General features: G+C 47.7%; 1 protein-coding gene across 1 annotated transcript in view; it reads left to right on the top strand.

The window, feature by feature from the left end:
- The first annotated feature begins 6,278 nt into the window (after positions 1–6,278).
- LOC134048165 (hydrocephalus-inducing protein homolog) overlaps positions 6,279–25,580 on the top strand; it is an 82,229-nt gene continuing 62,927 nt past the window's right edge. The window contains exons 1-9 of the mRNA XM_062499765.1: positions 6,279–6,576; positions 7,529–7,581; positions 9,745–9,864; positions 11,855–11,974; positions 14,345–14,479; positions 15,874–16,073; positions 19,223–19,353; positions 20,686–20,881; positions 24,536–24,728. Of these exons, the coding sequence (XP_062355749.1) occupies positions 6,279–6,576; positions 7,529–7,581; positions 9,745–9,864; positions 11,855–11,974; positions 14,345–14,479; positions 15,874–16,073; positions 19,223–19,353; positions 20,686–20,881; positions 24,536–24,728 (1,446 nt within the window). The remainder of the gene's footprint in view (positions 6,577–7,528; positions 7,582–9,744; positions 9,865–11,854; positions 11,975–14,344; positions 14,480–15,873; positions 16,074–19,222; positions 19,354–20,685; positions 20,882–24,535; positions 24,729–25,580) is intronic.

The raw sequence follows: 25,580 nt of genomic DNA, 5'->3' as shown, positions 1-25,580 counted from the left end.
ATTTTTCTTTAAAGCAGATGCTTTTCATGTTTAGAACCACAGCATTCCCTGGGGGACAGGGAAACACTCCCACACATGGATGAGGGAATAGCCCCCTGAGAGGAGGCAACTGCTTAAACAAGATCTAAATCAAAAAAGTCAATCCAGACCATTTGTCTCCAGTTTTGTCTCTCTGTTGGGCAGAACAGCAGTAGATGGTCATCACTCACATACAGACATTTCTTACAACCTTAATGGCTCTAGCAGCCTCATCAAAGCAGTTCATCTGCAACATGTGTCCTGCAGCCCCTGCTACAGGGACACAGTGTCTGGTCTCAAAGCTATGAGCAGCCTAGGCTCCTCCTTCCTCTCTATCCATAGTGATGGGCTTCCTGCACGGTTTGCAGAAAACAGAGGGTTTGGGAAACTAGTTCTGCATGTACTGATATCAGGCAGGTGCTGTGCCATAGTATGCCATCAGTCTGTGTGTGTGGCATCAAGCAGAAGCCAGGCAGAATCAGGGAGAGCTGAAAAGCTTCTAGTTACACCTGAACTGCCTGTTCCAGGGATTCTGTACTTCAGTGGAAGCCTAGGAATTGGAAGAGAGGCCTGAAACTACAGACACCAAATAATGAAACATCCTCTCTTTTTCAGACAACTGGCAGGAGAGGAAAAGATGATGCTGGAGTTGGGATCCAGAGACTAAAGGACACCTGCTCTGCCTCAGTGTTATCATCGCTGCAGCTGCAGGATGTCTGGGGGTCCTTTGAAGCAGGTGAGGCTCAGGGAAATGCACAGAGCTATACCATATAGCTATATCATAAAGCATCCATGCCAACAGCAGAGAAGGCAAAGAGACACAGGAGATGATGGGTTTTTCCTTGTCAGCCTGAGGAATTCACAGGAATCTCCATTTTTCCCAGCCTCCCTACAGCATCGGGGTACAGACATCCCTGTGCCTTGGAGGTTCCTGAAAAACCTCCCTTTACACTGAGCAGAGAGACTGGCATTTCTCTGGAAGTGGCCACAATCCCCCATGGCAGTGAAGCTGTAACTGCAATTTTACGTTGGGGAAGTTAAATACCACTCTCATCCCTAAAAGCATCTTCACTCACTTCACAAAGTGCCTCAGGAAAGGTAAAGAGTGGCTTTAACACAAGCACACCCCCCCTCAGCCATGCTGTTAAATGTCAGGATGCAATCCAGAAACTTACCTTCTCCACCCGGAAAGAGAATTGTCTGGCTGATATTTCTATGGAGGGATCAATAAACTTGCAGGTAATGGTTGTTTCTATTATCTTCTCTGTCCTGCTGGCTGTCCCAGTGACAGCTTCACACATCACATAATCCTGCACCTCCTGCATGCAAGGGTCTCTTGTCACTGCTGGGTGGTGGCAGAGCATCCAGACAATGCCCTGCCCTGGCTCAGCACCCACCACCCACCACAGGCCCTATTGTTGCCTTAGAGTTATGGCCACTGTGCCTTTTTCTTCCTGTGAGGCAGCTTCTTTATTCTCCACTCAGTTGTCCCAACAGTGCACCCAAAAACCACAAAAGGCACCTGTGAGAAACTCCCTCCCTTCACACAGCTTATGTTTTATTCTGTTCTTACCCCAGATAAACCATTTGGCACTTTTTAAATTCACTTTCTTTTTGGGCTTCTAGTCTAAATTATCTCTCTGCCCTTCTTTGCTGACTAAGCATGAAACACGGTTTGCCTCAAAAGAGCAACATTTCCATCCGCCCCTACTTTGGGATCAGCACTGGGTTTTGGTAGCTGTGCCTGCAAAGGCCTATGGGAGGGAGGCACCTGTCACCATAACCTTAGAGGGGTGCTTCTCCTTGCCTGCTTCTGCTTCTGCAGGACTGCAACATTATGGCCCTAGTGGCAGGCCCCTGGGCCTCCACACCCCTTCCCTTCCCTTCCCTTCCCTTCCCTTCCCTTCCCTTCCCTTCCCTTCCCTTCCCTTCCCTTCCCTTCCCTTCCCTTCCCTTCCCTTCCCTTCCCTTCCCTTCCCTTCCCTTCCCTTCCCTTCCCTTCCCTTCCCTTCCCTTCCCTTCCCTTCCCTTCCCTTCCCTTCCCTTCCCGGAACTTCCCTTCCCTTCCCTTCCCTTCCCTTCCCTTCCCTTCCCTTCCCGGAACTTCCCTTCCCGGAACTTCCCCTCCCTTCCCGGAACTTCCCTTCCCTTCCCGGAACTTCCCTTCCCTTCCCGGAACTTCCCTTCCCGGAACTTCCCTTCCCGGAACTTCCCTTCCCTTCCCACACCTTCCCACACCTTCCCTTCCCGGAACTTCCCTTCCCGGAACTTCCCTTCCCTTCCCACACCTTCCCTTCCCTTCCCTTCCCTTCCCTTCCCTTCCCTTCCCTTCCCTTCCCTTCCCTTCCCTTCCCTTCCCTTCCCTTCCCTTCCCTTCCCTTCCCTTCCCTTCCCTTCCCTTCCCTTCCCTTCCCTTCCCAGAACTTCCCTTCCCAGAACTTCCCTTCCCAGAACTTCCCTTCCCACACCTTCCCACACCTTCCCACACCTTCCCACACCTTCCCACACCTTCCCACACCTTCCCTTCCCACACCTTCCCTTCCCTTCCCTTCCCACACCTTCCCACACCTTCCCTTCCCTTCCCTATTCCAGCATGTGTTAGTAGTAGAGGAAAGTAATGACTGAAGGAGGGGTGAAATGCCACAGATATTTTTCTCCCTTCGTTTCAAATTAATACGTCTTACATATAACAATAATTAATTGTGTTACTGGGCTGCTGGCTTCGTGTCCTCTAATTTAATCCACTGACAATCTGGTTTTCTTTTCAAATGTGAAGGATAACTTAATTTTTTTAACCTTTCAGGACATTATTGAGACTGGTAGAATGTGTACACCCTGAGAGGCATTCCCTAGTTAGGGAGACCCAAGAGGCTTCTCTAGATGCTGCTCTGTTATGCCAATGTAGCCCTGTTTTGTTCCCTCAGTCAGCCCTGTGCCCCCTCCCTGTCCCTCAGTCTTTCAGTCACTCCCACACTATTTCCCCATCGGCTCCCATACCCAAACTCCACCTTTGTGCCACCCCTATGTCCCCTGATAATTGATCTCTGATGCTCTCCCTGCCCCGACCACCCATATGCTTGAACCTAGACCCTCACCATGAGGCTTTTGCCTTGCCTTTGACCCTGGAGTATCCACGTGTGTGGCTGAAATAAACATCTCTGTGGAACCCATTCAAAGGCCCTTGCCACCTCTTTACCTTCCACCATATTAACAGCTAGCCAGGCTACAACAGTGGAACAATGAAAGCATTGCTTTCAAAAATAAAACACAAGGAACCAAGGATGGTAAAAGTTGTAAGGTGCAAGGATATAGCCACTCACTAACATATTCAAATCATCTGGGTGAATACTCAGTGTATGCTGACAGGTGCTTGTTTAACTTCAAGTTTGGGGGGGAGGAAGCAAATGCAGAATGTGACCCTTATCCAGCTGCTTAAAAATTAAGTTGCTTAAACTGGGAAATTCACCCATGCACCACCATCTCCACTGCTCAAATTAATAAAAAAAGGTTTTATGGCTCTTCTGTGTAGTCCATGATGTCTGATGGATTCCCTGTTTCTTACTTCATGTTTCAAGGAAATTCATCCTTTCCATAGATTTTCTAATGACAAGACCCCGGATATTTTTTAATATCCTTAACTGTAGAAGTTTCCAGAATTTAAGTGTCTGTCAGCACTTGGAAGTTGACGTCAAGTAGCATTCTAGATCTACTTTTAGTAGATCACTAAAACAAAATTTTGTGGAATATCCCTGAGTCTGTCAAGTAACTACAATGCTTTAGAAAAAAACATTGCTTTATGCAGCAGTTATTCAGACAGTACTTCTAGTGACTGTCCAGGAGGTTCTCAGTTTCTTCTGAAGTGCACAGGCAAACCAAGAACAGAAATTATTTTGCAGAAGAAATTGTCCTTTTCTCCCTCCCTTCCTCCCTACCCACTGAAATCATTACCAGCCATTTGGACATGCTTCCCCCTCTGTGCTATTCTAGTGTCCTGGGGCATTGCTACATGGAAGGGAAGTGATCTGAGACACAGGACTGGAGGGAACTGGAGGGAACAACGTAGAGCCACTTGGATATAGAGAATGGACTTAGATCAGAGCCTTTGCTTCTCCCTCCACTCCAAGGCTGAGCACTACTTCCTTCTCTGCAATAATCTCCCTGTTTTGACTTAAAAGCATGATTCTAGAAGCCTATGGGGAGGCGTGGCAGAAGGGAAGTCTACAGCTTAGAGCAAGAGGTATTTTAATAACCAACCTGCTCTGCTCTGCCTTACAGCCAGCTTGTTTAAAGGATATGTCAGGGTCCAGGTTACACACAAGACTGTAAGTATTGTGTTTTTCTAGTATCTTTTTTCTGTATTTTCCCAAACACAGTCTTACAATTTCATTTCAGGCAGCACATCTGACAACTGGCACATAAGTTTAATGAAGGCCAAGAGAAATGGGGAGAAAGGACATAAAAACCTGTGAACTAATGACCAGCTATGCCATCCTGAGACACCTCATGACCACCTTCTTTTTTTCCTCTGCTTGGCCTGAGTGCAGCTGTAGCTATTTGATATACAAATTTAACTATTTAGATAGCAGAAACAGAATCAAACCTTATCTCTTTTGCTTTGCTTTGACCCTCGAGGGCATATGTTTTGATTCTGCATTATTAAACCTGCCTTATTCCCAAACTGAAAAGTCCTACTCAATCACAGTTCATCTACCGTCACTCAAGTAAAATCTCGCTCCTTGTCTCCTCTCCTAGTTCTAACTCATAACTAGGTTTTAAACAACTACTTTGTTAATAAAAATCATTCATTTAGCACCTTAATTATCTCACTGAGTAAAGGGAATAGTTCAAATTCTAACCTCTGCCATCAGTTCACAGCTCAGATTCTTAAGGAAGCATCCTGAAAGAGATGATGCCTATTACTCTTAGCTCGAGTATGTGTTGAATAGAAACTGTGCACTTAAAAGCTACTTACACCACTGAAGTATAAAAAGAACTGTATTTTCTTACAGATACAGGCTTTGAAATTCCAGATAAATTTGTGGTTGGGTATGCTCTTGACTATAATGAATAATAAGAATAATGAATATAATGAATAGTATATGACTATAATGAATACTTCAGAGATCTAAATGGAAGTACATGCACATTCCTCCACTGCCAGGCGCCAGGTACCTACCTACCACAGGTACCCAGGGAGAATATTTGCTTCTACTCAGAGCTTTTCAACAATTAAAAACCCTTCAATCCCAGCTAGAAACTTCCACTGAAAGAGCAAAACCACTTTTAAAGTGACGAGTTGGTAATGCAATGTAGGTGCATAAGAAATGTTTGTGCTTCACCTTTTTCTAATTCTACTGCACAAGTCTCATGGCTCAGCTATTCTGCAGGACATTCGGAGCGCCCAGGGTGTTGAGCAGCATACAGTCTGCAGCCCCATCTGAAAATAAAATAACTTGTAATGTGACTTTAACTGGATGTTTGTCTGTCTTAGTTCAATCCCATGTTGCTCTTCTGTCACCAGTCTTTAAAGCAGCCACGCAGGAGCTCCGTGTGAAGGTTTTCTGTACACTGAGGGATAACACGGCTGTAAGATCCTTCTTCCCTTGTTCCATTACAGCTTCCTTAGGCTGCACAGAGTAGCAGACCCGGAAACATCCTAAATTAATAGGCTTGATGGGTTTTCTTCCCCCTCCTTTGTTTTCAAAAGTACTTCTAAAATTCTGGGGAACTTGGAAAGTGTTTCACTTCAAGGTCTTTTTACTAAGACAAACCACTTCTGAAGACACAAACGATCTGTGCTATTGCTCAACAGCATGAAGGAGTATGCAGTTATTTAACAAACCTAAGTTCTTTAAAATATATAAACCTATGTATTACAGATAAACTTGGAAAGACTATTAAAACCGCAAGTTTACTGCAAGTAGGAAACTTGGAACCATTATGGTTCCAGCGCGTTTTAACTGCAATGCTGGTAATACAACTGAAAATCAGTCTTGCATTTCATTCGAAGATAGAGGTTGATAAATACTGTACTTTTTGGTTTTTCTTTTAGCACATCTTTATTCTGAAAGACAATGACAAAGAGAAATAAATACAGGATGTGGTAATGCCAGTCTTCTGGAGCACCAATTCCTGGCTGCTGATTAGGTGCTGAACCATGACACCAGGAAATTACTTCTGCTGCTTGTGTGTCCCTAAGAAGAACGGGAAGCTGCACGCTAGTGCCCAGGACCTGCAGCTCGCTGACTGGCACTTGCACGATGCGCCGAACACAAACTGTTGAGACCCTGGGTTTTCCCGTTCTGACGGGCGGCGCGGAGCTGGGTGCGAGGCTCTGGCGGTACCGAGCGCTGCCGCCGTGCCCGTCACGTTCCGGGCCCCGGAGCGGATCGCTCCCGCTCGGCCCGGGGACCGAGGGGCACCAAGGCTGGAACAGGCGGGGACCGAGCGGGGATCGAGGGGGGGAACGAGACGGGACCGAAGGAGGGAGCGAGGCCCGGCCGGCTCCGCCGCCCCCGGGCCGGCCCCGCCCCGCCTGTCGGGTGCCGCGGTTGCCCGGTAACCGCGAACGCGGCCCCTGCGTCTGCGGCGGCTTTGTGGCCTCAGCACCCGCTGAACGCGCTCCTGGCCCGCTGGTCGCAGCCTGAGCGTGTGCGGGCGGCCACACTGCGCCAGTGGCCAAGTGAATTGTTCTCAGAGCTTTGGTCTCTGAGGGCGAGAACTGAACTCGCAGAGCTTTGCTCGGGCCCTGCGAGCCGATGCTGAATTAGGTTTGAAGGTAAAGGTTGACTAAAGTTGCACTTTTTGGTTTTGTCACATCTGTGCTCTGAAAGAGAATGCCGAAGGGAAATACAGGATGTGATAATGCCAGTCTTCGGGTGCAGCAGTTCAGTGGCATGTACTGAACAGGGGCTGAGTGGATGAACAACATATGGTCTACTGATTGGGCTTTATTTTCACTGAAGAAATCCAACCTTTCCTAAGTATACTAATCTCTACATTGTTTTCCATGTAGTGATTACTTAAACTGCTTAAAGGTGGATGAGTTCTGTTCAGGTTGCACTGGGTTGTTATGATCTGGTTATCAAAGTTATTAAGGAGTTGCCTCTGAATTAAGGTGCAAATGAGACCATATGCCAAAGTAAATAGTCTGGATTTTATGTAACAGGAAATGTGAGGAAGAGAGAGAGAAAGAAATGGAAAAAGAGGGGGTTGGGGATGGAGCTGGGGATTGGGAAGGGAAGGAGCAAGAGAGTGATAGAGACAGGTTAAGTAGAAAATATCACCCTTCCGTGGATCCCACTGGCATACCATTAAATGTTCTGGTCTTTTCCATGGTGAAGTCTCACAAAACACAAGACTCGAATGGATTAATACAGACTTGGCAATATTGGACTGCCCAGGTATTTACCTGGGGCAGGGCAAGTGTCTTCTGCTACTATCAAATAATATAAAATCTTTAGCACCGGTATATCTCAAGTCTGCCATGAGCTGGGCTCTGGATTTTCAGATCTGTTGTGTTACTTTGCATCTCATGCAGTCATCTGGTGCAAGGCCTCAGGCGTGGGTCTGGGGGCACTTTGGTGGGCTATGACACCCCCTCAGCTGCCCCCGTGGGGACGTCCTCTGGATGTGGTCTCGTGGGAGTGGGGAGTTTTAGAGCTAAGCCAGTTTGTGTGATGGAGGATGGGTGTCCACTGCCTATTGCCAGAGGTTACACCACACCCAAAATTTCCTCCTTCTCCCTCTCTTGATGGGAGGTTTGTATGCAAACCTGGCCTCAGCAGAGGAGCCTGTGGCTATGACTTCCCCCCCCTGAACCCAGACAGAGCTGATTTTCTGGACAGCTGCTGCGTTTGGCTTTGTTGTAGATACATTTTTCTCCCTCAGCCTTGTTTATATCTCCCCAGACCTGAAATAATAGGACAATAGTGTCACCTTTATCTTGGCTTAAGGTCCCTTAGGCAGCTTAACTCACAGTCCAAAGTTCCAGTCAGGAGGCATTTTCAGTGAGGGGTGGGCTTTGGTGGTCACAGCTGCTTTATACAGTTTTGTCACCTAAAGCAAAAAGTATTTTATAACAATATTTAAGCCATTAGGCATAACATTCCAGTCTCTCACAAGTCCTGTGAGGAGCAGCTGAGAGAGCAGGGGTTGTTTAACCTGAAGTGTTTAACCTAAAGAAGAGGAGGTCCACTCTTGCTATTTTAAAGTAATATTCAAGCTACAGTTTTGTCTGTTCTGGCATTAACGTTCAGATTTTTAGCTCCAGGTTTCAGTATGATCCATCTTTGAATTGCACAACATAGTCATATAGTTAAAATAAAGTCCAACTAGAGGCCTAACAATACTAGCTACTAATGCCAAACAAGCACTCAGCTGCTTTCAAGTAATACAAAAATTTTAGCACCAATATATCCCTTGAGTCTGCCATGAATTGTGTTCTGGGTTTTCTGAGTTTCATTGTTGCTCCTTCCAGTTTTGTTGAGGCATTGTCGTTCATCTGCGACATCCTGCCTCCACAATGGCTTCTGCATCCCCAAAAAAGACATCGACACCTCGTCTTTTGTCCAGGGAAAGACTGAAGTCTATTACTGTAAGTACCCACTGGGGCTGTGTTGAGGCTGGAAACCCCCCTCGTGTCCCTCCTCTCCCTGCCCTGCCTGTTGTGCAGCAGCACTGTGAAGCTGCAGAACCCCTCCCCACCTCTCTGTGCCGTGTTCCTGTGGCTGGGGGCTGTCCTGGTGCAGTAGGGAACATCGTGTGTTTCTTCAGGGACAGTCCAGCATCTTGCCTGGCTGTGCCACTGTGGTCAAGTAAATCCGGGTTCAGCCAGTGTAAAGGTGAAGCCCTGAGCGTGTGCTTTTTTGCCTTTCCTTTTGTCACAGTAATTCCTTCTGCCAAGCTGGACACTCACCTGTGCTGCTCTGACCAACCTGCTCCTGGGCATGTGGGGGGGGGGGGGGGGGGGGGGGAAGCTCAAACTCTGCCCAAAGCCTTGAGAGACACGGCTGGTCCCAGCTAGAGGAGCTTCCACACCAGCTGCTCTGTCTCATCTCCTGTGTGGGACACAGATCCAGCCCTGCAGACAGCAGAGGAGGAGTCAGGGCCACAGAGGTCCCCTGGCTGGCTGGAGCTCACTTGACTGAAGATGCCCCAGTGCTGAGGTTCTGTCAAGGAGATCCTTTTGGATTCTTCCGTGGAGGGGTCTGTGAGCCGAGCAGGAGAGCACAAGTGCTGATTAACAGAGAGAACTAAAACTTGGACACATTCCTGTGCACCTCCCTCTTGGTACAACTTGGCTTTCTTGTGTCTCTTGGACTCACCCAGCGGTGTTCTCTCCACGCTGTGAGTTTTGACTGTTGTGCAGGGATGGAGTTAGGGGAGTTCTGAGAGCTCCTCCCCACTCTCTGAAAAGGTCACTGCCTCAGTCCAATGACACAAAAGAGGAAACAGGTGCCCAAAGAGCAGAAATCCCCAAACATGTCACATCTAATCACAGAGAAGCTAATGGCACAGAGCCATGTGGTTGGAGTATGTTGGAGCATTGCACTCTGGATGCTGAATTTACTGATGCTAAGTATTTCAGCAGGTAACTTCCAGGGCTTGCAGAACTGTCCTAGGTGATGAGATCACAAATTATTCATTAGTAGCAAGTGACCAAGAAAAGCCTCTAGGAACAAGGGCATTTCACAGGCTCTAGCTGGTGTTTTTTTCGCGTTTCAGCTGACCCCCTCTACCTTCCTAAAGGAGAAGTTTTTCAAGAGGAAGGAGCATGCCAGCACTGGAGGGAGTTTTCTGCCCAAAATTCACCCATTGGTGGATGTGGGTAAGACTGGTCAAAAGGTAACCATTTCCTGCTCTTTTCTTTTCTGTTTGATGCAAGGTTTGAAGAGGGTGTGTGCTTGTGACAGGCTTGTCTCCAGCAAAATACCCCAGCAAAATACCCCAGTGTCCAGGTCCTGCTGTCATTGCAAACTGCTGGTAGAGGGGGACTTGGAGTCCTGATCTGCACTAAGCCAACACAAATAACCTCTGCTGAAGCTGCTGGGGTTTGCTTGAGTGTAGCTGCCATTGCTAAAACAAAGGGGGGAAGGCTGGGGACACAAAGACACAAAATTGCCATTTGCCATTCTCCTGCTGAAATAGCCACCTCTTGCTTTGGTGTGGTCACCATCAAATGCTTGGGGTCATAGGATTCCCTCCAGAGTGGCAGTGTTGGCCTTTGAAGGCCGAGGACCTGCAGTAATTCCTTCAGATTTAACAAAACTTAATGTGTTAATGTTTTGGGTTGGAACAATGTGTTGGGACCCTGATGGGGTGTTTGATTTTGCAGGCTGTCAGATGTACAGGGGACTCCCCCTGGGCAGAGGCAATGGATGTGCTTTATCTGGATCAGTGCCTACATAGAGAGGTGTGTTTAAAGCTGCCTTTCTTGCAGGACTGGCTCAGTATAAAGCACTGTCCAAACAGGTAGGTGACCGAGGTGGGCTGTTGAGCAGGAAATTGGCAGCAAGAGACATGTAATACATGGGTTAAGGATTGCCCTGGAGAAGGGCCTTAGGAACACCTCAGAGAGGGGCACAACTAAGGGACAAGTGTGCTGCAGCCATTCCCTTCAGCAGATTGTGTCTCCTGTGAAGGCACACAGGAGACCTGCTTGTGTCTCTGCACTGACAGCAGTGTGGCTGGAGAAGGCAGACAAAGCAGGGGAGAGTTTTCTCAAAGCAATGTCTGCTCCAGAAGCATTTGCTGCTGTTGTGGCATTCCAGATGTGCCACAATGGTATTAAATAAGATAGCAATAATAGATTACAAGAAACCACTTCTACTCTTACCCAAGTTGCTTAGAAAAGAACTGAACCTTATTTCTCATTCAGCATTCACTTCATTTGTCTTTTTCCCAACTTCTGTGTTACTTTATTTTTGCCTTTACCTCTGTTAGAAATGTACTAACTCTTCAATTAAAAGGGAACAAAAGCATAGAAGCAAAAGAAAACTGTTTATTAGTAATGATTCAGCTGAGCCAGGTGTGTCTCCCTCTCCCCTGAGACAAACACACCTTCAAGGAAAATGGCAATCTTTCTGTACCCTTTATACCCAGCTGAGGCAGTCCCTGTCTCCTTTGCCAATGGATGGATACTGGGGAATTCACATTCTCTCCCGACTGCCAGCTTTTCTGTCCCCTCCCCTCTCATCCTACTTCCTTTTGGTCAGGTCTTCAAGCCCGTCCCTCTCCCAGCTCACCGCAACACCCAACAAACCAACCTGAACAAACAATCAAAACAACACAGAAAACCAAAATTTTTCATTCTTGAACTCAATAACCTTTTTGCTTCAGCAAAATTTCACTTCATCTCTCACATCTCCTCTGGTACTGTTCTGTTCTTAATGATGTCTGAGTTCTAGATCAAAAAAGATAGTTGCAGTTGTGTGGGCCTTGGTTTCCCTGTCTTAGAGTAAAGGACATCCCAAAATTGTTTCCCATGGAGCCTGATCTAAATTCCTGGGTTTTACTGACTCCATGAGTGCTCAGTCAGTGCCCCAGACCTGTGTGATCACATGGGCACAGAGCTGTGCGTAAGGTAAGTGCTGCCTGGCATTCTGGAGAGGAAACCTGGAGAAATACATGCCAAAATAGCAGCTTGGCTTGAACCTGCTCTGTGTGGCCCAGCAGCTCTTGATCAGTTCAGAGTGGAGGTGATGAGCTACTGTTTCCCCAATGTGTCCTGGGCACACCCAGAGTGTGTTCTTCAGTGGGGATCAGTGTAAAATTCTCCTTCATGAACCTTCCTCCCAGCAGCTGAACCTCTCCCTGCTCTCTCTTGCCTCTCCAGTTGTTGCCAGTTGCCCCGAAAGAGACCTTTATTCAGGTTTCCCCACCAGAGATGGTATTTCAGAACTCCGTCGCTCATGAGGTCTCGGAAATGGTACTGTCTCTCACAAACAAGGACAAGGTAAGTGCTGGGATGTGGAGCTTTAACACTGTGCTGAAAGAGGAGAGTGGTGTAATTCCCACAGTGTACAGCAGAGTGAGTTGTCTGCTGCAGCACATCCAGAAGAAAATGTCTCAACACCTTTGTTCTGCAAGATGGTGGGAATCTTCCTGGGGAATTTTGGCATACTTTGATGGTTGATTGTTGCAGTGGGCGATGGCGAAGTGCTGCAACTTTCTGAAAGCATCTCCAGTAGTGGAATAGAGTCACTTCAGTGGCACAGGCTTATTCATGGGGGAAGAATCACACCTGCTGGATAACTCATGCAACAGACAAAGGAGAGACAGGAAGCGTCTTTGTGCAGGGTTCCACAAGGCAGATTTATTCCAGCACAGGTGAAGGGCTCAGGGGCTAAGGCAGTGAAACATCCAGGTTTAAATATGGGGAATGAGGGGGCAGAGCAGAACATCAGGGCCAGTGGGCTGAGGGCTCAGGGGTGGTACAAAAGTGGGGCAAAGGGTGATAGTCAATAGGGTAAAAGGGGGTGGGACATTGCAGCAAAATGGGGCCAATGGGTAAGCAGGGAAGGGAGAACATTCCAGGGAGCATATGAGGGGAGGGGAAAAGAGGTGGAGAAGGCCAGTGGGCCATCCAGGGAAATACAACTGGGATGCATTAACATAAAACTGCAAAGGACTGTGGGGAGAAGTTGTTCTTCATGCTCTAATGTCCTTCTCACAACTTAGGTCCTTTCTCTCCAGAACATGGAAATTGCTGACTCTTGGGCAGGCTCCAGGGCCTCCACAGTTGATATCTATCCCTAAGGAGTGTCCTCTTGAAAGCTCTGGACTGATAGGGATATTGAGAACTGTACAATTTTTACCTGCTCTCATGCTTCACCTTGAGTGTATGCCACATCCTGTGTCTCCTTGGCTAATCTGGGTTCCTAGGAGGACTCTCTGCCTCTGTCAGCCTGTTTGGCTTCCTTTGTGCAGCTCACAGTCAAAGCTAAGAGGCTGAGTCTTCACTTTCTGATGGAATCACTTACCGTTAATGGCATTGGCACTGCAGGAAATGTGTTCTGAAACAGCCCTGGAATCAGACTGATGTAGCAGAGGCAGCAGGAGGCCTTTAGGTGCCACTTCAGGCTCCTGCTAAGCTTCATCCAGCTCTGCTCAGGTTTTCCAAAAACAACATGGTACTCTGCTTTTCCTTTGGAGAACCACAGCACATCCAAAGCCATGTGCTCCTGGAGGTTTTCATCTTCACCTGAAGAAATTGTGATTGTTTTGCAGTTTCCCAAGATAGTTGAGAGGGACAAAGCTGGAAAATGTCAGCAGTTGTGTTCCACTGTAAAGAGGACAACTGAAAAACCGAGACCATTTGAATTTCAGTAGTGGAAACATTTTCTTAAATGAGGCTTGTGCCAAGAGTGGTCCAGTGGGAAGACAGAAGAGAGTCAAAATCATCTGGGTTAGACTTTTTGAGAGCATGTTGGTGCTCAGAGGTTGATATCTGTGTGCTGGAAAATGCATGTTTGCTGTGTCTGTGTATCCCAAAGGGTAGAACCTGTCCTCCTGGCTGCAGGCAGGAATGCCCAGCAGCCCAGCCTGCCTGCACAGGCAGCAAGAACCCCCAGAGAGCCAAGATTGGCTTTTAATACTGGAACCACACTGTGAGTCAGTGCTCCTTCAGGCAGAAAATGCCTTTGAAGCCCATATCGATAGGGACAGCCTGTCCGTGTTTTTGTCACATTTGGCAAACTGATTGCTCTCATTGTCTTATGATTATTCCCCGCTGCTTTATTGCCCATTTAAATTCTCTTTGCCAGCTCCTTGTTTTAGGGATTGTCTTGCTGTGTTCCTTCTTTTGCTTTTCAGTTTGCTTCCATTCCCAATAAGGCCACAATGTTTGGTCTCCTCTCTTGCTGGTCTGCCTGCATGACCGTATCCCCAGAACTGCCTTACCCAAACCTGATCTGCTAGAAGGGAATTTCTTCCTTCCCTCAGGACAATGTGCTGTTTTGCTTTCCGGTAGCACATCCCCCCTCTGGAACACGACAGCATGGCTGTGTGCAGGCAGAAGCCAGCAGGTGTTTTTGCCTTGTTGAAGATGCAGATCACTTGGTTCAGGGGCTCTGTCCCCATCCTGCTGGTGCTGACCTGCTCAGCCCTTCCTTCCCACCAGACATTGCCCTACTGCCCCTGGCCAAAATGCTGCACCCAGACAGAAGGGGTTCAAGTTCACCCTTGTGAATTATGCGCCTGTACCTCCACAGCTGCAAGTGCTTTGGAAAAGGGGTCAGGGAAGGATGTCACCAGGGCATGGACAGGTCTCCTCTTGATCTGTTTCCACAAGTGGCAAAAACATCATTTTATGTCTTTCCTGCAGTTTCCTCGGCTGGTGCAGGTCTACATGGAGAGATCACCTTATTTTGAGCTGTTGTGCCCCAATGATGCATACCACATCATCCCACCAGGCACATCTTCCCATGTGCGCATCCGCTTCACCCCCGACGAGACCAAGGTGAGACTGGAGGAGCCAAAACACAGAATTATCTCCAATGCCATTGTTTTCCCTGCACTCTGGGTACAGCCCACTCCATGCTGTGAGCTTGGCTCCAGGCTGGGGACAGGCAGCCTGCAGCCAGTCACACCTTGGCATGTGTTGTCAGGCACTGCAGCCAGGCCTGACGGCCTCTGCCTGCCCTCCTTGCACATTGCTGAGCATTCCCGAGGGAAGATGCACAGGGAGCAGTCTGAAAATAGCAGAGGGGTGTTGATAGATTTTCAGCCATCTCTAGGTACAGTGGAAAGGGTTTAATTAGATGGAAAATAGAAGAGGAACAAAGAGGTCAGAGAGCTTTCCTCCTTCCTGGCTGGCAACAGCTTCCCTGCCTCACCCTGGGCTGGAGCAAAGATGGTGCTTTTTCACACCCTCTGTTCTCCAGCCTTGCAGCTGTGCTGTCCCAGAGCATAAGTGACCATGACACAGCTGCAAGGCCAGGCCAGAGCATGTGCTATGCCTGTGAGCCCAGCCTGGCACAGGCACACTGAGCTCTAGGGGCCCTTAGTCAGCAGCAGGTTGCTGAGCTGCAGGGGACTTGGACACCTGCCTGAAAGAGCTCGTGTAGCACAGGTACAACCTGCAGGCAGACCTGTGACCCCAGAGCCTGTGGCGGTGACACTGCTGTGGCTGTGTCTTCATGCCTGTCACTGTGGTTGCTCTGTTAACTGGAACCCATTCCATGCCAAGCATGCTTTTGTGTGGAGGTTTGAATACCAGTGCTGAGACACTGGCAAGTCTGATCTCAGCGCTGTGATCTGGAGGCTTGTTCATGCAGAAGGGTTTAGGACATGGCATGGAAGGGAGGAGGGAAACAAAGACAGGCTCTTTCCAACAGCATCCTGCTGCCTCTTAACACTGTTCTTCTCCTGACTTGGTTGGAGAGGCAAAGTTAGAGTGCAGTTCTAAGCCAAGTGATGTTTCTACAACAGGCCGGAGGTGCAGGAGTTCTTTGGATACAGCTGTTTTCTCATCTTCCTTTTGCTGCTTAGAGTCAGTTTAACACTTTATCCTACTCTCAAATAGCGGGAATAGAAACCTAAAGAGGAATGTCCTGTGTTCCCTAGCTCCGTGTTCCTTAGAATGGATTTAGAAATTATTTAACATCATTAAAATTTAGAATAAAAATTATGGTAGCCTAGGGCAGTTCTCTGTATGACCCAAGTGACACAAGAGATAGGTTTTGCAAAGTGCACTGGTGCCTTTAAAATGTGACAGTTTAGTACAACTTAGTGTTCATTTTGTAGTGGAATAGGTAAATTGATGCCCTTGAAGGATTATAGGAAATGTGTTTTTTTTTCTGCCATGGGGATGGCACTAAATGCCCTGTGCTAAGACAGTTTCTTTTCCTGCAGGATTATTCCCATGAGCTCTTCTGCATCACTGGAACAGAAAGAATAGTTGTGCCAATTCGGGCCATTGCTGCCCGAGCAATCCTGGACTTCCCTGACCAGCTGGACTTCTCAGAGTGCCCAGTCAAGTACAGCAGCCAGAAGACTCTGCTGGTTCGCAATGTTGGTAACGTGGAAGCTCATTACCAGCTGAGCACCCAGAGGTGAGGCAGCTCATCTGTCCTTGTGCAAAACACCTGTGGGTGATAACAGAGCTGGTAAAGAGCAACAAAAGAACCAGAGCATGGGAGCTGCTGCCCTGCAGCCCTGGCTGGAAATGGGCAGGATGTGTGGGGTTTGCTGGTGCTTCTCATGTTTTAAGCAGGATGCAGCCTTTGAGATTTCTGTGTCCCAGATTTTCTGGAGGCTGCTGGAACCCTCCTGGGCACAAGCAGCTTCTGAAATGGTTACTCAGCACTGTCAGCCAAACAGACCCGTTCTCTGGGAGACCACAGGCACGTGGCTTTCCTGTGGTCCCTGTATCAAGTGCCCAACATGAGCTGTGTTGCAGGCAGCCAGTGCAGGTCCTGTCACTAAAAGCTGATCTGATTTCCCGTGTCAGCTGAGGGCATCAGTCACCTCTTTTGTTCTATGACAAACCTTTGAAAGCCAGTTTAAAATTTCAAACAGATGATTTCAATCTCTGAATAAGGTCATGCCCCCTTTCATTGAGATTTCTTTTTAAACACTCTGAAGTTTCTGTGTTTCTGCTGCTTTTTCATTTTGGTTTGTGTTAAATGTTTGCCCAAAGATCCTGAATTCTTTATTGGGAACTTTAATAAAGGGTGAGCTCCTCTCATGCCTATCAGTATACCACATGCCCATAGGAACATGCACAGGTGTATAGGAAATAGGAGATATTTAGTGAATATGTGAAAAGCAATTGGACTGATTCAGAAGATAAAATTAGAGAATGACTTTTGCTGGAGGGGACCTCTGGAAATCATCTGAGCAGAAACACTGTTCAAAGCAAGACGGGTGTCTGGGGATTGCAAGGTTCCATTGGGAGATCTGAACCTGTCTTTAGATGCCATACAAGAAAACAAGCATACAAATGGACCTAGTTAAAAAGCAGAAGAAAACGACCTATTGAAACTCCCTCCCTACCTTCTCTTTTCTGCCTGTTGGGTGCAGTAGTGATTCATTGAAAGGGTAGATCTAACAGGATAAGACTATATTAAGGAGCAGCTCACAGTTAGCAGATAAAAGCCAAAAATTTAGCCTGTCAGCCCCATCTATTGCTAGTGGTTTTCATCTGGTTGTTAGAGTGTTAGGATGTCGTCTTCACAGCTCTTCTATCTGTGGGCTCAGGGAACAGGCTCAGCTTAGTGATGTTGGCTGAAATTCAGATGAGTTAAGTTTAACTGCAGAGCTTGTGTCCTTGGGTCTTGGGGAGCCAGGTCTATGTGAGAGATGACTGCTACAGCACTAACAGGGGAGTCTGCTGGGTACAGCCTGGGGTGGGATGTAGGAGATGCAGGGGCTGATTTGCACTCAGTTTTTCACTCCTGACAACTGAGTCCTGAACTTGGCTGGATCCTCTTCTCCTGATAATTTGAAAATAAGAAGATCCCCTCCTTCTCAGGCAACCCTTGAAGTCACCCCCAGGATTGTTATTCCCATCCTGCCATCTGAAGGCATGTAACATGGGGCAGGACTGGGTTGGAATGGAATGGAATGGAATGGAATGGGATGGAATGGAATGGAATGGAATGGAATGGAATGGAATGGAATGGAATGGAATGGAATGGAATGGAATGGAGGGCTGAAGAGTGGCCAGGGATTCCCTTAACTGGCAGCTTCTCTGTTCTGGCAAAATTTCTGGCAAAAGAATATATCCTGTGCCTTGCCCACACCAAGCTCCAGCAGAGACCTGCAGCAGTCCTGGAATCACTCCTGGGGCAGATGCAGGAGCACGTACAGTAATCCAGCTCTGGGGCTGGTGGGGTCTTGTCTTCCCTCTCCTCTCTCCAAAGTCTCTCGTCCAGCACATGAACAGTGCTGGCCCAAGGCTTCTCCCTCAGCCAGTAGTGATGTTCTCACTGGTGGTAATGGGAACAGCTCAGGCCCATAACTGCAGCAAGAGGTCCTTAATGAGCACAACCTCAAGCAAGTTCATCAGCTGTCACTGCTCACATGAATAAACTTCAGCTTGCCAGATGTTCTCCTTATTTTTGCATGTGATGCATGAATCACCAAACTCCCCAGAATTAAATGACAGATTGACCACCAGCAAATCACCGAGGACAGGAACTTTTGTTTCCTCGGTGGGACTGCAGAAGAGCACAAAGCCCAGTAGCTGCTAGGCAGAAGCACATTTCACCTGAGCTGTCCCTGAGCATCAAAGTACGGAGCCTTGTGTTTGTCAGGCAAGAGCGTTTGACCTGGTGACCAATCCTGATTGCTCCTGTTAAATCCAAAGTGCACCAACACATCTGCATAATTATTTCCAACACATTGCACAGAGTTTGTCTGGTGGGCCAAGCAAACAGTTACCAGACTGGATGACAACCCAGAGCCCCAGACTGCATTGCTGGTAAATACACAGAAACCTCCTGTTCTGCTTCCTGATATGCTCCTGTAACACTGCTGCATTTAGCTCCGATTGTATCTTTCACACTGTAAATGGCATCCTCCTTTTGGGTCTTGTTTCCATGTCACTGTATTGCTCTAATCTGCATTTGCACTTTTTCAGAGTTTTGATTGCTCCTTTTCTTAGAGCAACTTTCATTGAAATGATGATAAAATGTGCTCTTTTTAGGCTAAATCGGGATGTTATCAAGGTAAAATAAACCAAAGAACCACACTGCAAATTCAAAAGAAACTATTCCTTGCTCTTCAAGGAAAAGTTTCTTCTCCCTGTCTGATTCCTAGGCTGTAATCTCACAGGACAGGTAGTGCCCTAACATTTGCATCTCTTAAGATGAGGTTTATAGGCAGCAGGAAAAGGAAAATTCCTGAGGCAGTCGGTGTCAAGTTGTGCATGCAAATAGCTCTTAACTTCCTCTGTGCTTTTCACAAACCATTCTCTGATGGGATTGCTGGCAGTCAGACCCTTGATTCTCATTGCAGAGGGCTGGGTGCAGAATATGGGGGACATGAGGTCATTTTATCCCACAGGATCTTCTGAGGGCTGGATCTCCTCAGAAGTGGGTCAGTAGCTGTTCCTGATCCTGTCTGTTCTGTCTGTCTTCTGTTGACTGTGATCTGTTTGCTCCCTGCTTGCCCAAGTGAGCTGAAGTGACCTGCACTGCAGAAGGAGTATCATCCCCAGATGTGGCCCTGAGTCCTGATCCCTGTCTTTGTGTTGCAGTCCTTTCTGCGTGGTTCCAGACAGGGGAACTCTGGCCGCTGGTGACACCATGCAGGTGACAGTGGGATTTCACCCGCTGACGGTCGGTGACCATTCCGGGTCCCTGGTAGTGTGCTGCAACACAGGTGAGTGCTGGGCACTGCATGGGGCACAGGACAGTTCTCCACCATCACTCCCTGTTGTCCCATCCCCCTCGATTCCCTCTAGGTGTACCACCACCCCTGTTACAGCTTTACCCCAAAGAAATCTTGAGAACTCATTGGTGTTTAGGGGGTTGATAAAGTGGATCCCCTCTAACAGGGCTGGGATTTTTGGAATCCTGTTTTGCTGGGAGTTGCTGAGTAGAGGAAGGAGGAATCCTGATTCTCCACTATTGTGTGGCTATGCCTGGGTGCAGTTAAATTATTTTATTGTTGGGCAGTGCTGTATGTGAGGTGTGAGGTCTCCAGCACAGTCTCTCCAATGCAATGTATTTCTTGCATACCTCTGTCCTGTATGCTGCTTCTCCATTGGCTTGTTACAGACTCTTTTTCTATGTTGCCCTCTACCCATATATTTAGTTTCTGTCTAATAATGTTTCCAGGCTCTCGAGTTCCTGTTTGGTGATAAATCAAGACAAATTTTTTTCTTTATCCCCTTTTCCCAGGCAATTCATGCTGTTGCAAACCTCTCATATCGATCTCCCACTTGATTTCTAGACTGAGAAATCCCATTCAATCTTCATATAGAAGCTGCTCTCATTACTTACTAATCTTTTTTTTTTGTCTCCTTTTTATTTAATTTGAAATGATCCAGCTTGGTTTTTGAGATCAGAACAACATTAGATATTTCAAGACTGATGTGGCTGTGGGTTTGGACAGGGAGATGATGATAATGATGATTTCCATGGTGTTAATTTTGTAGAGGTTTGTCATCTTGCAGAGCCAGGCTGGTTGTGTTTCCTCACCTGTGTCCCCTCCTGCTGTGGGCTGTCACTTCACTGGTTCCTCTGGGCCTCCTTTTTCTGCCCACATGCCCCCAGGCATATTTGCTTGTCAGCAACAAGGGGTCCAAGGGATCAGGAGAGACAGGAGTCTCGTGGGATGCCCAGGGTAGACCCTGGGCAAGGCCAGACTGAACAGGGCTCCTCAGCATCACCTGGAGGGCTTTGATGCAGAAATCCTGGTGATCTGAGTGGGTCACCTGAGCACATCTGCCCAATCTTACTGTACATACTGTCACCTTGGGGCCAAACCTCTACTAACACAGTGAGAAATAAGGTGTTTAAGGTACCCAGAACATCCTCATGCTGTACACGCAGAGCTGTCAGGATGTGATAAATGTACTGATCCATCCATTTTAACTCATTCAGCTAAAAACTGTGACACTTCCTTGTGCAGCCTGTGGTTTGCTCAGCTCCTTGTGCTTCCATCAGCAACTGAGCTGAGCAAAGACTCCTCTTTGCTTTGTTCCAGGTGAAAAAGGTATCCGCACAAACCTTCACGGAGAAGCTGTAGATGTCAACATTGGGTTGAGCACCAATTCCATGGAGGTTGAGAAGACTTTAATCACCACATCAAGCTACACAACCGTGTTCATTGAAAACAGGAGTAACATCACAGCCCGCTTCCAGTGGAAGACTTTTCCTACTGAGGAAGATGAGAATGAAGAGAAGAGAAGGTTGGTTTGAAAGATGCGTTTCAGAGAGATACATGGGCCAAGACTAAAACTAACGTATGGCCTCAGGGGGGTGTTGGTGCTTTTGAATGGTTTAGGCCAAGTAAACCATCCCTGGCATTAGGATGTGTGTCTTGGGCTTCAGGAGCTCAGCACTCAGCATTCCATTTCCATTTATACTCCAGCTAAGGATATCATTTTGGGAAGGGAAGGTTGATTGCAGTGACTGGATTTCCTGAAGTTCTAATTGGGATTTTGCCTCTCTAATCTTCTTCCCACATGACCTGGCAACATCCTTAAACACTTCCTGAGTTGCCAGCCCCTCTTTCCAAAGGTGATACACACACTTTTTTTCCCCCCCCCTTAGTTCCTTCAAAAGTTCCTTGCCCATCCAGGCTGGTTGTGTTCTCTGTCAGCTCATCTTTCAGCACACAGGGACAGTCTGTTCCTGTGCCTCCAAGACTTCTTTCTTGAAGTATGTCTATCCTTCCTGGACCCCTTTGCTTTTAAGGGCTGTTTCCCAAGGTGCTCTCCAAACCCGTCTCTTGAACAGGTTGAAGTCTGCCCTCCAGAAGTCCAGAGTGGAAGTTTTGTTGATGCCTCTCCTTGTTTCACTGAATATTGAGAACTCTTTCACAGTCACTGTACACCAGACAGTGGTGAACAGATGAAGTTCATTAGTTCTTAGGGAATCTCCTGCTGATATCCAGTACCTGGGTCCCAGGGAGGCAGCAGACTTCCCTGTGGAATGGATCTGGTCAATACACAGGGCCCTCAGTTCCCCTTACAGGGGAGTCACCCACTACCACTACCCTTCTTTTCTTCTTAGTACTTGAGGCTGTGATCTGTCTGACAGACAAAGTGCAACTGGGACATTCTCCAGACAGAATTTTTTCTTTAATGTCATTTGCCTGACACTCTGGATGCAGGGCCTCATACCTATTCTGTCAGGGCACTGGGTAGGTGATAGGGGTCAGGATGGAATTTTATTACCTCTCCAATAGAGAGCCCTTTCCATTCCCCATTGTCTCCTAGGTCTCTTCCTTCTGCCTGATTGCAAGAAGGGCAAGGCTCCTCTGACTCCTGCTGAGCTTCTCTCAGGGTTGGAAGGGTGTAACTCCACCAGTTAATTTCTGTTTCACTCTCCCTAATGCTCCTCAGCCTTTGCACTTCCTCCTAAAGCTTTGCCTCCAGACAGAGCAGATCATTCACCTGCTGACACTGCACGCAGGTGTCTTTTGCACTATCCTCTGATATTAACACCAGGCTCAGACCCTCCCTACAGCCAGGGGCTGGACAGCTGAGTCCTTCTTGGGGGGTTCTGTTTGAGTTAGTACACTCTTGCTGGCAGCAGCAGCAATGGATTTTGATCATTTGTAAAACACTGCTGGGGAGGAAAAAAAGAAAACCAGAAAGAAGAAATAAAATTAAGGCAATCACCTCTCAACCAGCCAAACGCCACAACCCACTACACAAGAAGGGTTGATGGCTGCACTCTTTCTGCTCAGCTTGCTTGCGTGAACTGCAGTGCAGAAACTGAAACAGCACTGTGCAAACTGCCATGCCAGAATTGCCATATAAAAACCATCATGCCTGAACTGCCATGTCAAAAAACTGCCATGCCTAAACCTGCCATGCCCAAATTGCCATGGCAAGCCCCAGCTTTCTTCGAGCCAGGTCGCTTGCACTCCCCAGAGCCATTTTAAATCACTTGCAAAGGACCAGGAGATGGACCCTTCACCACCTGAATGGCTGGCAAGAGGGTCCTTTAGTGCCCTGGGCTTCTTGGTTTTCCACTGTTCTCTCTCAACTTACACAGTGTCTGACTTCCATACAAGCTCTCTGTGTTAAAAGAAAATCCCATTACCTTCTCTGGCTACTTCCCTGGGCTGTTTATTTCCATTTTTTCCCACTTGCTTGCCTCAGCCTGGACCCCAGGTGATCCACATTTCCCTCTGAAGCAACTAGGTTTCCCCAAAGTGAACTTCGACCTGGTTTTGGTTTTGTGGGTTTTTTTCCAATTACATCTGTTTTCTTGCCAATTTGTGTTCTAGACTGTCACCAGGACATTTTATTCTTCCTTACTTCCAGTCTTGGGGATGGTTTTATCTCCAAGGCCACTGTACTGCTTGCATGAACTGAAGTGCAAAATTGAAAAAACACCACACAAACTGCTGTGCCAAAACTGCCATGTAAAAACTGCTGTGCCAAAACTGCCATGCCAAAAAACTGCCATGCCCAAAACTGCCTTGGCAGAACTGTTGTGCCAGAACTGCCATGTCCAAATTGCCAAGCTCCAGTTTCCTTTGGGTCAGGTTGCTCACACTCCCCAGAGTAATTTAAAATTGCCTCCAAAGCACCAGGAGATGGACCCTCACCCACTTGAATGGCTGGCAAGAGGATCCTTTAGTGCCCTGGACTTCTTGGTTTTCCACTGTTCTCTATCTACTTAGACAGCATCTCACTTCCATACAAGCTCCCTGTGCTAAAAGAAAATCCTCTTACCTTCTCTGGCTACTTTCCTGGGCTGTTGATTTCCATTTTTTCTCATTTGGCTGCCTCAGCCTGAATGCCAGTTGATCCACTTTTCCCTCTGAAGCAACTAGGTTTCCCCAGGGTAAATTTCCAACTGGTTTTGGTTTTGTGGGTTTTTTTCCCAGTTACATCTGTCCACATGCTAGTTAAACTGTCACCAGGACATTTTCTCCTTCCTTCCTACCTTCCTTCCTACCTTCCTTCCTTCCTTCCTTCCTTCCTTCCTTCCTTCCTTCCTTCCTTCCTTCCTTCCTTCCTTCCTTCCTTCCTTCTTTCCTTCCTTCCTTCCTTCCTTCTTTCCTTCCTTCCTTCCCTCCATCTTAGGGATGGTTTTATCTCCAAGACCACTGTCCTGCTGTCACAGAAGCTTCTGAGATCTCAGAGCAGAGAGGACTTGTTTATGAGAGGAGGTAGTGCAAGATCCTTTCCCTCTCAGGACATTCTACTACCATGTACTGGCATGGGACCCAAAAAGCTCTGGATCATGAAAAGGTCTCTCCAGGAGTTTGCTGTCTCCCTCCTGCACAACAAAGTCCCTCGCTCTCTCAGAGCCTCTCTTTTCATCCATATAAAACCTTGAATGTCACTGAAGGGGTGCGGTGTCTCAATTAATTGATTTCCTTTGGAAGTGCTCTGGGATGCTCTTGTGAAAGACAGAGTAGGGAACAGGCCAGGTCCAAAATGGAAGAAACAAAGAGTGATGCTGGTAACACGTAGCTGCAACCCAGAATTGTCTCCCCTTCCCAGGGAAGTCCTGCAGTGGACACTCCGTGATCTTTATCTGCCTTCCCCGAGCAGCTCAGGGGTAGGAAAAGCCAGTTGAGGTGCCTGGTGGATTCTCCCTCAGTTTTGGCAGAGGCTTTGAGACAGGAGGTTCTTCTGAGGAATGCTGGCTTTCCAAAACTCTCCTGAGCTTGCAAATGTGGAGTAAAACTACCTGCTGTGCCAGTGAACAAGTTATCCTCTCATTGATTTGGGACCCCCGTGGCTTGGGGTCAGTGCTTGCTGGGGAGCTGCTGCTGCTGCTCCCCAAGTGCTTTGCCCTTCTGCACTCACACTTCTGTCTACAAATATGTGGTTTATTAAATGATCTGCTGGTTTTGTCTCTCCCTGTGGCTGCAGGAAGTGCTATTTTCTGCGGCCATGGAACGAGCTGTGGCTGGAAAGCTTCATGGAGGATAAAAAAATAGAGCAGGAGAAGGGCTATTGTGAAGATAACACTGCCCTCATGAGCCATATGGTCCAGGAGAAGATGGCAAAGGTGCAAGAAGACCCCATGCTGTTCTCTGATGACATTTTTTCCATTGAGCCAATGGTAAGTGATAGCTGAGAACCTAATTTTCCTCCTCTTTCTCCTCCTTCTCCTCCTCTTCCTCCTCCCACCCACCCTCCCCATCCTCCCGGATGCCGATGCACTCACTCAGCAGATCCTCAGCTGGCTCCATGTGCTGGGAGGGAAAACATCAAGTCTCTGGTGCTGCTGCAGAGCTCGCTGCTAAAAGCAGTTCTGCCTTGCAGGCTCAAGGCAGGGCTGGGAGCCTTACAAAGCTGAGCTCTGCTGTCAGAGCTCCAGCTCCAGGGCACTCAGTGAGTGTCCTTGCACTGTCCACAGGGACCAGTTTGTGTAGGTAGGGGCTCCCCTGTATGGCAGAGGGTGTTGGAGCTCTGCCAGTTCCCATCTTGACCTGAAGCATGCAATGGTTTGCTGGGAAAAGGAGGCCAAATTCAGCCCAAGGTTAATCCTAGAAATGCCAATCCCTTCCTGCATCCATGACTTGCACTATTTCTGAGTCTCCCTTCCTGTGTCATCTGTGAGCCTGGACTCAAGGCTGGAAGGTCTAAATGGGCCTTTTGAGTTCTCTTGCACACAGGGACAGAAAGCCTTTCCTATTTGTGTAAGCAAACCCCCATGTCCTGCCATCAACCAGAGCCCTGATTCTGAGTATTGGTATTGTGAGAGATGATGAATGCCTGGTGCCTGCACAGTGCAAAATCCTTTCTCATCCTGGAGTAAACCCTAGAATAATCCCAACCTCCTCTTTCTTTCAAAACACATTAAACTACTATTTTTATTTCCAAGTAAGGGGATCATGGTCTCTTCTTGAGAAGAGCCACCAGTGCACAATGGCAGTTCCACACTGCTGTAGCTGACAGCAGCATGATGTGA

Source organism: Cinclus cinclus, chromosome 11 (genome assembly GCF_963662255.1).
Source record: "Cinclus cinclus chromosome 11, bCinCin1.1, whole genome shotgun sequence".
NCBI classification, from domain to species: domain Eukaryota; kingdom Metazoa; phylum Chordata; class Aves; order Passeriformes; family Cinclidae; genus Cinclus; species Cinclus cinclus.
This window is presented reverse-complemented; position numbering and strand designations above follow the sequence as displayed.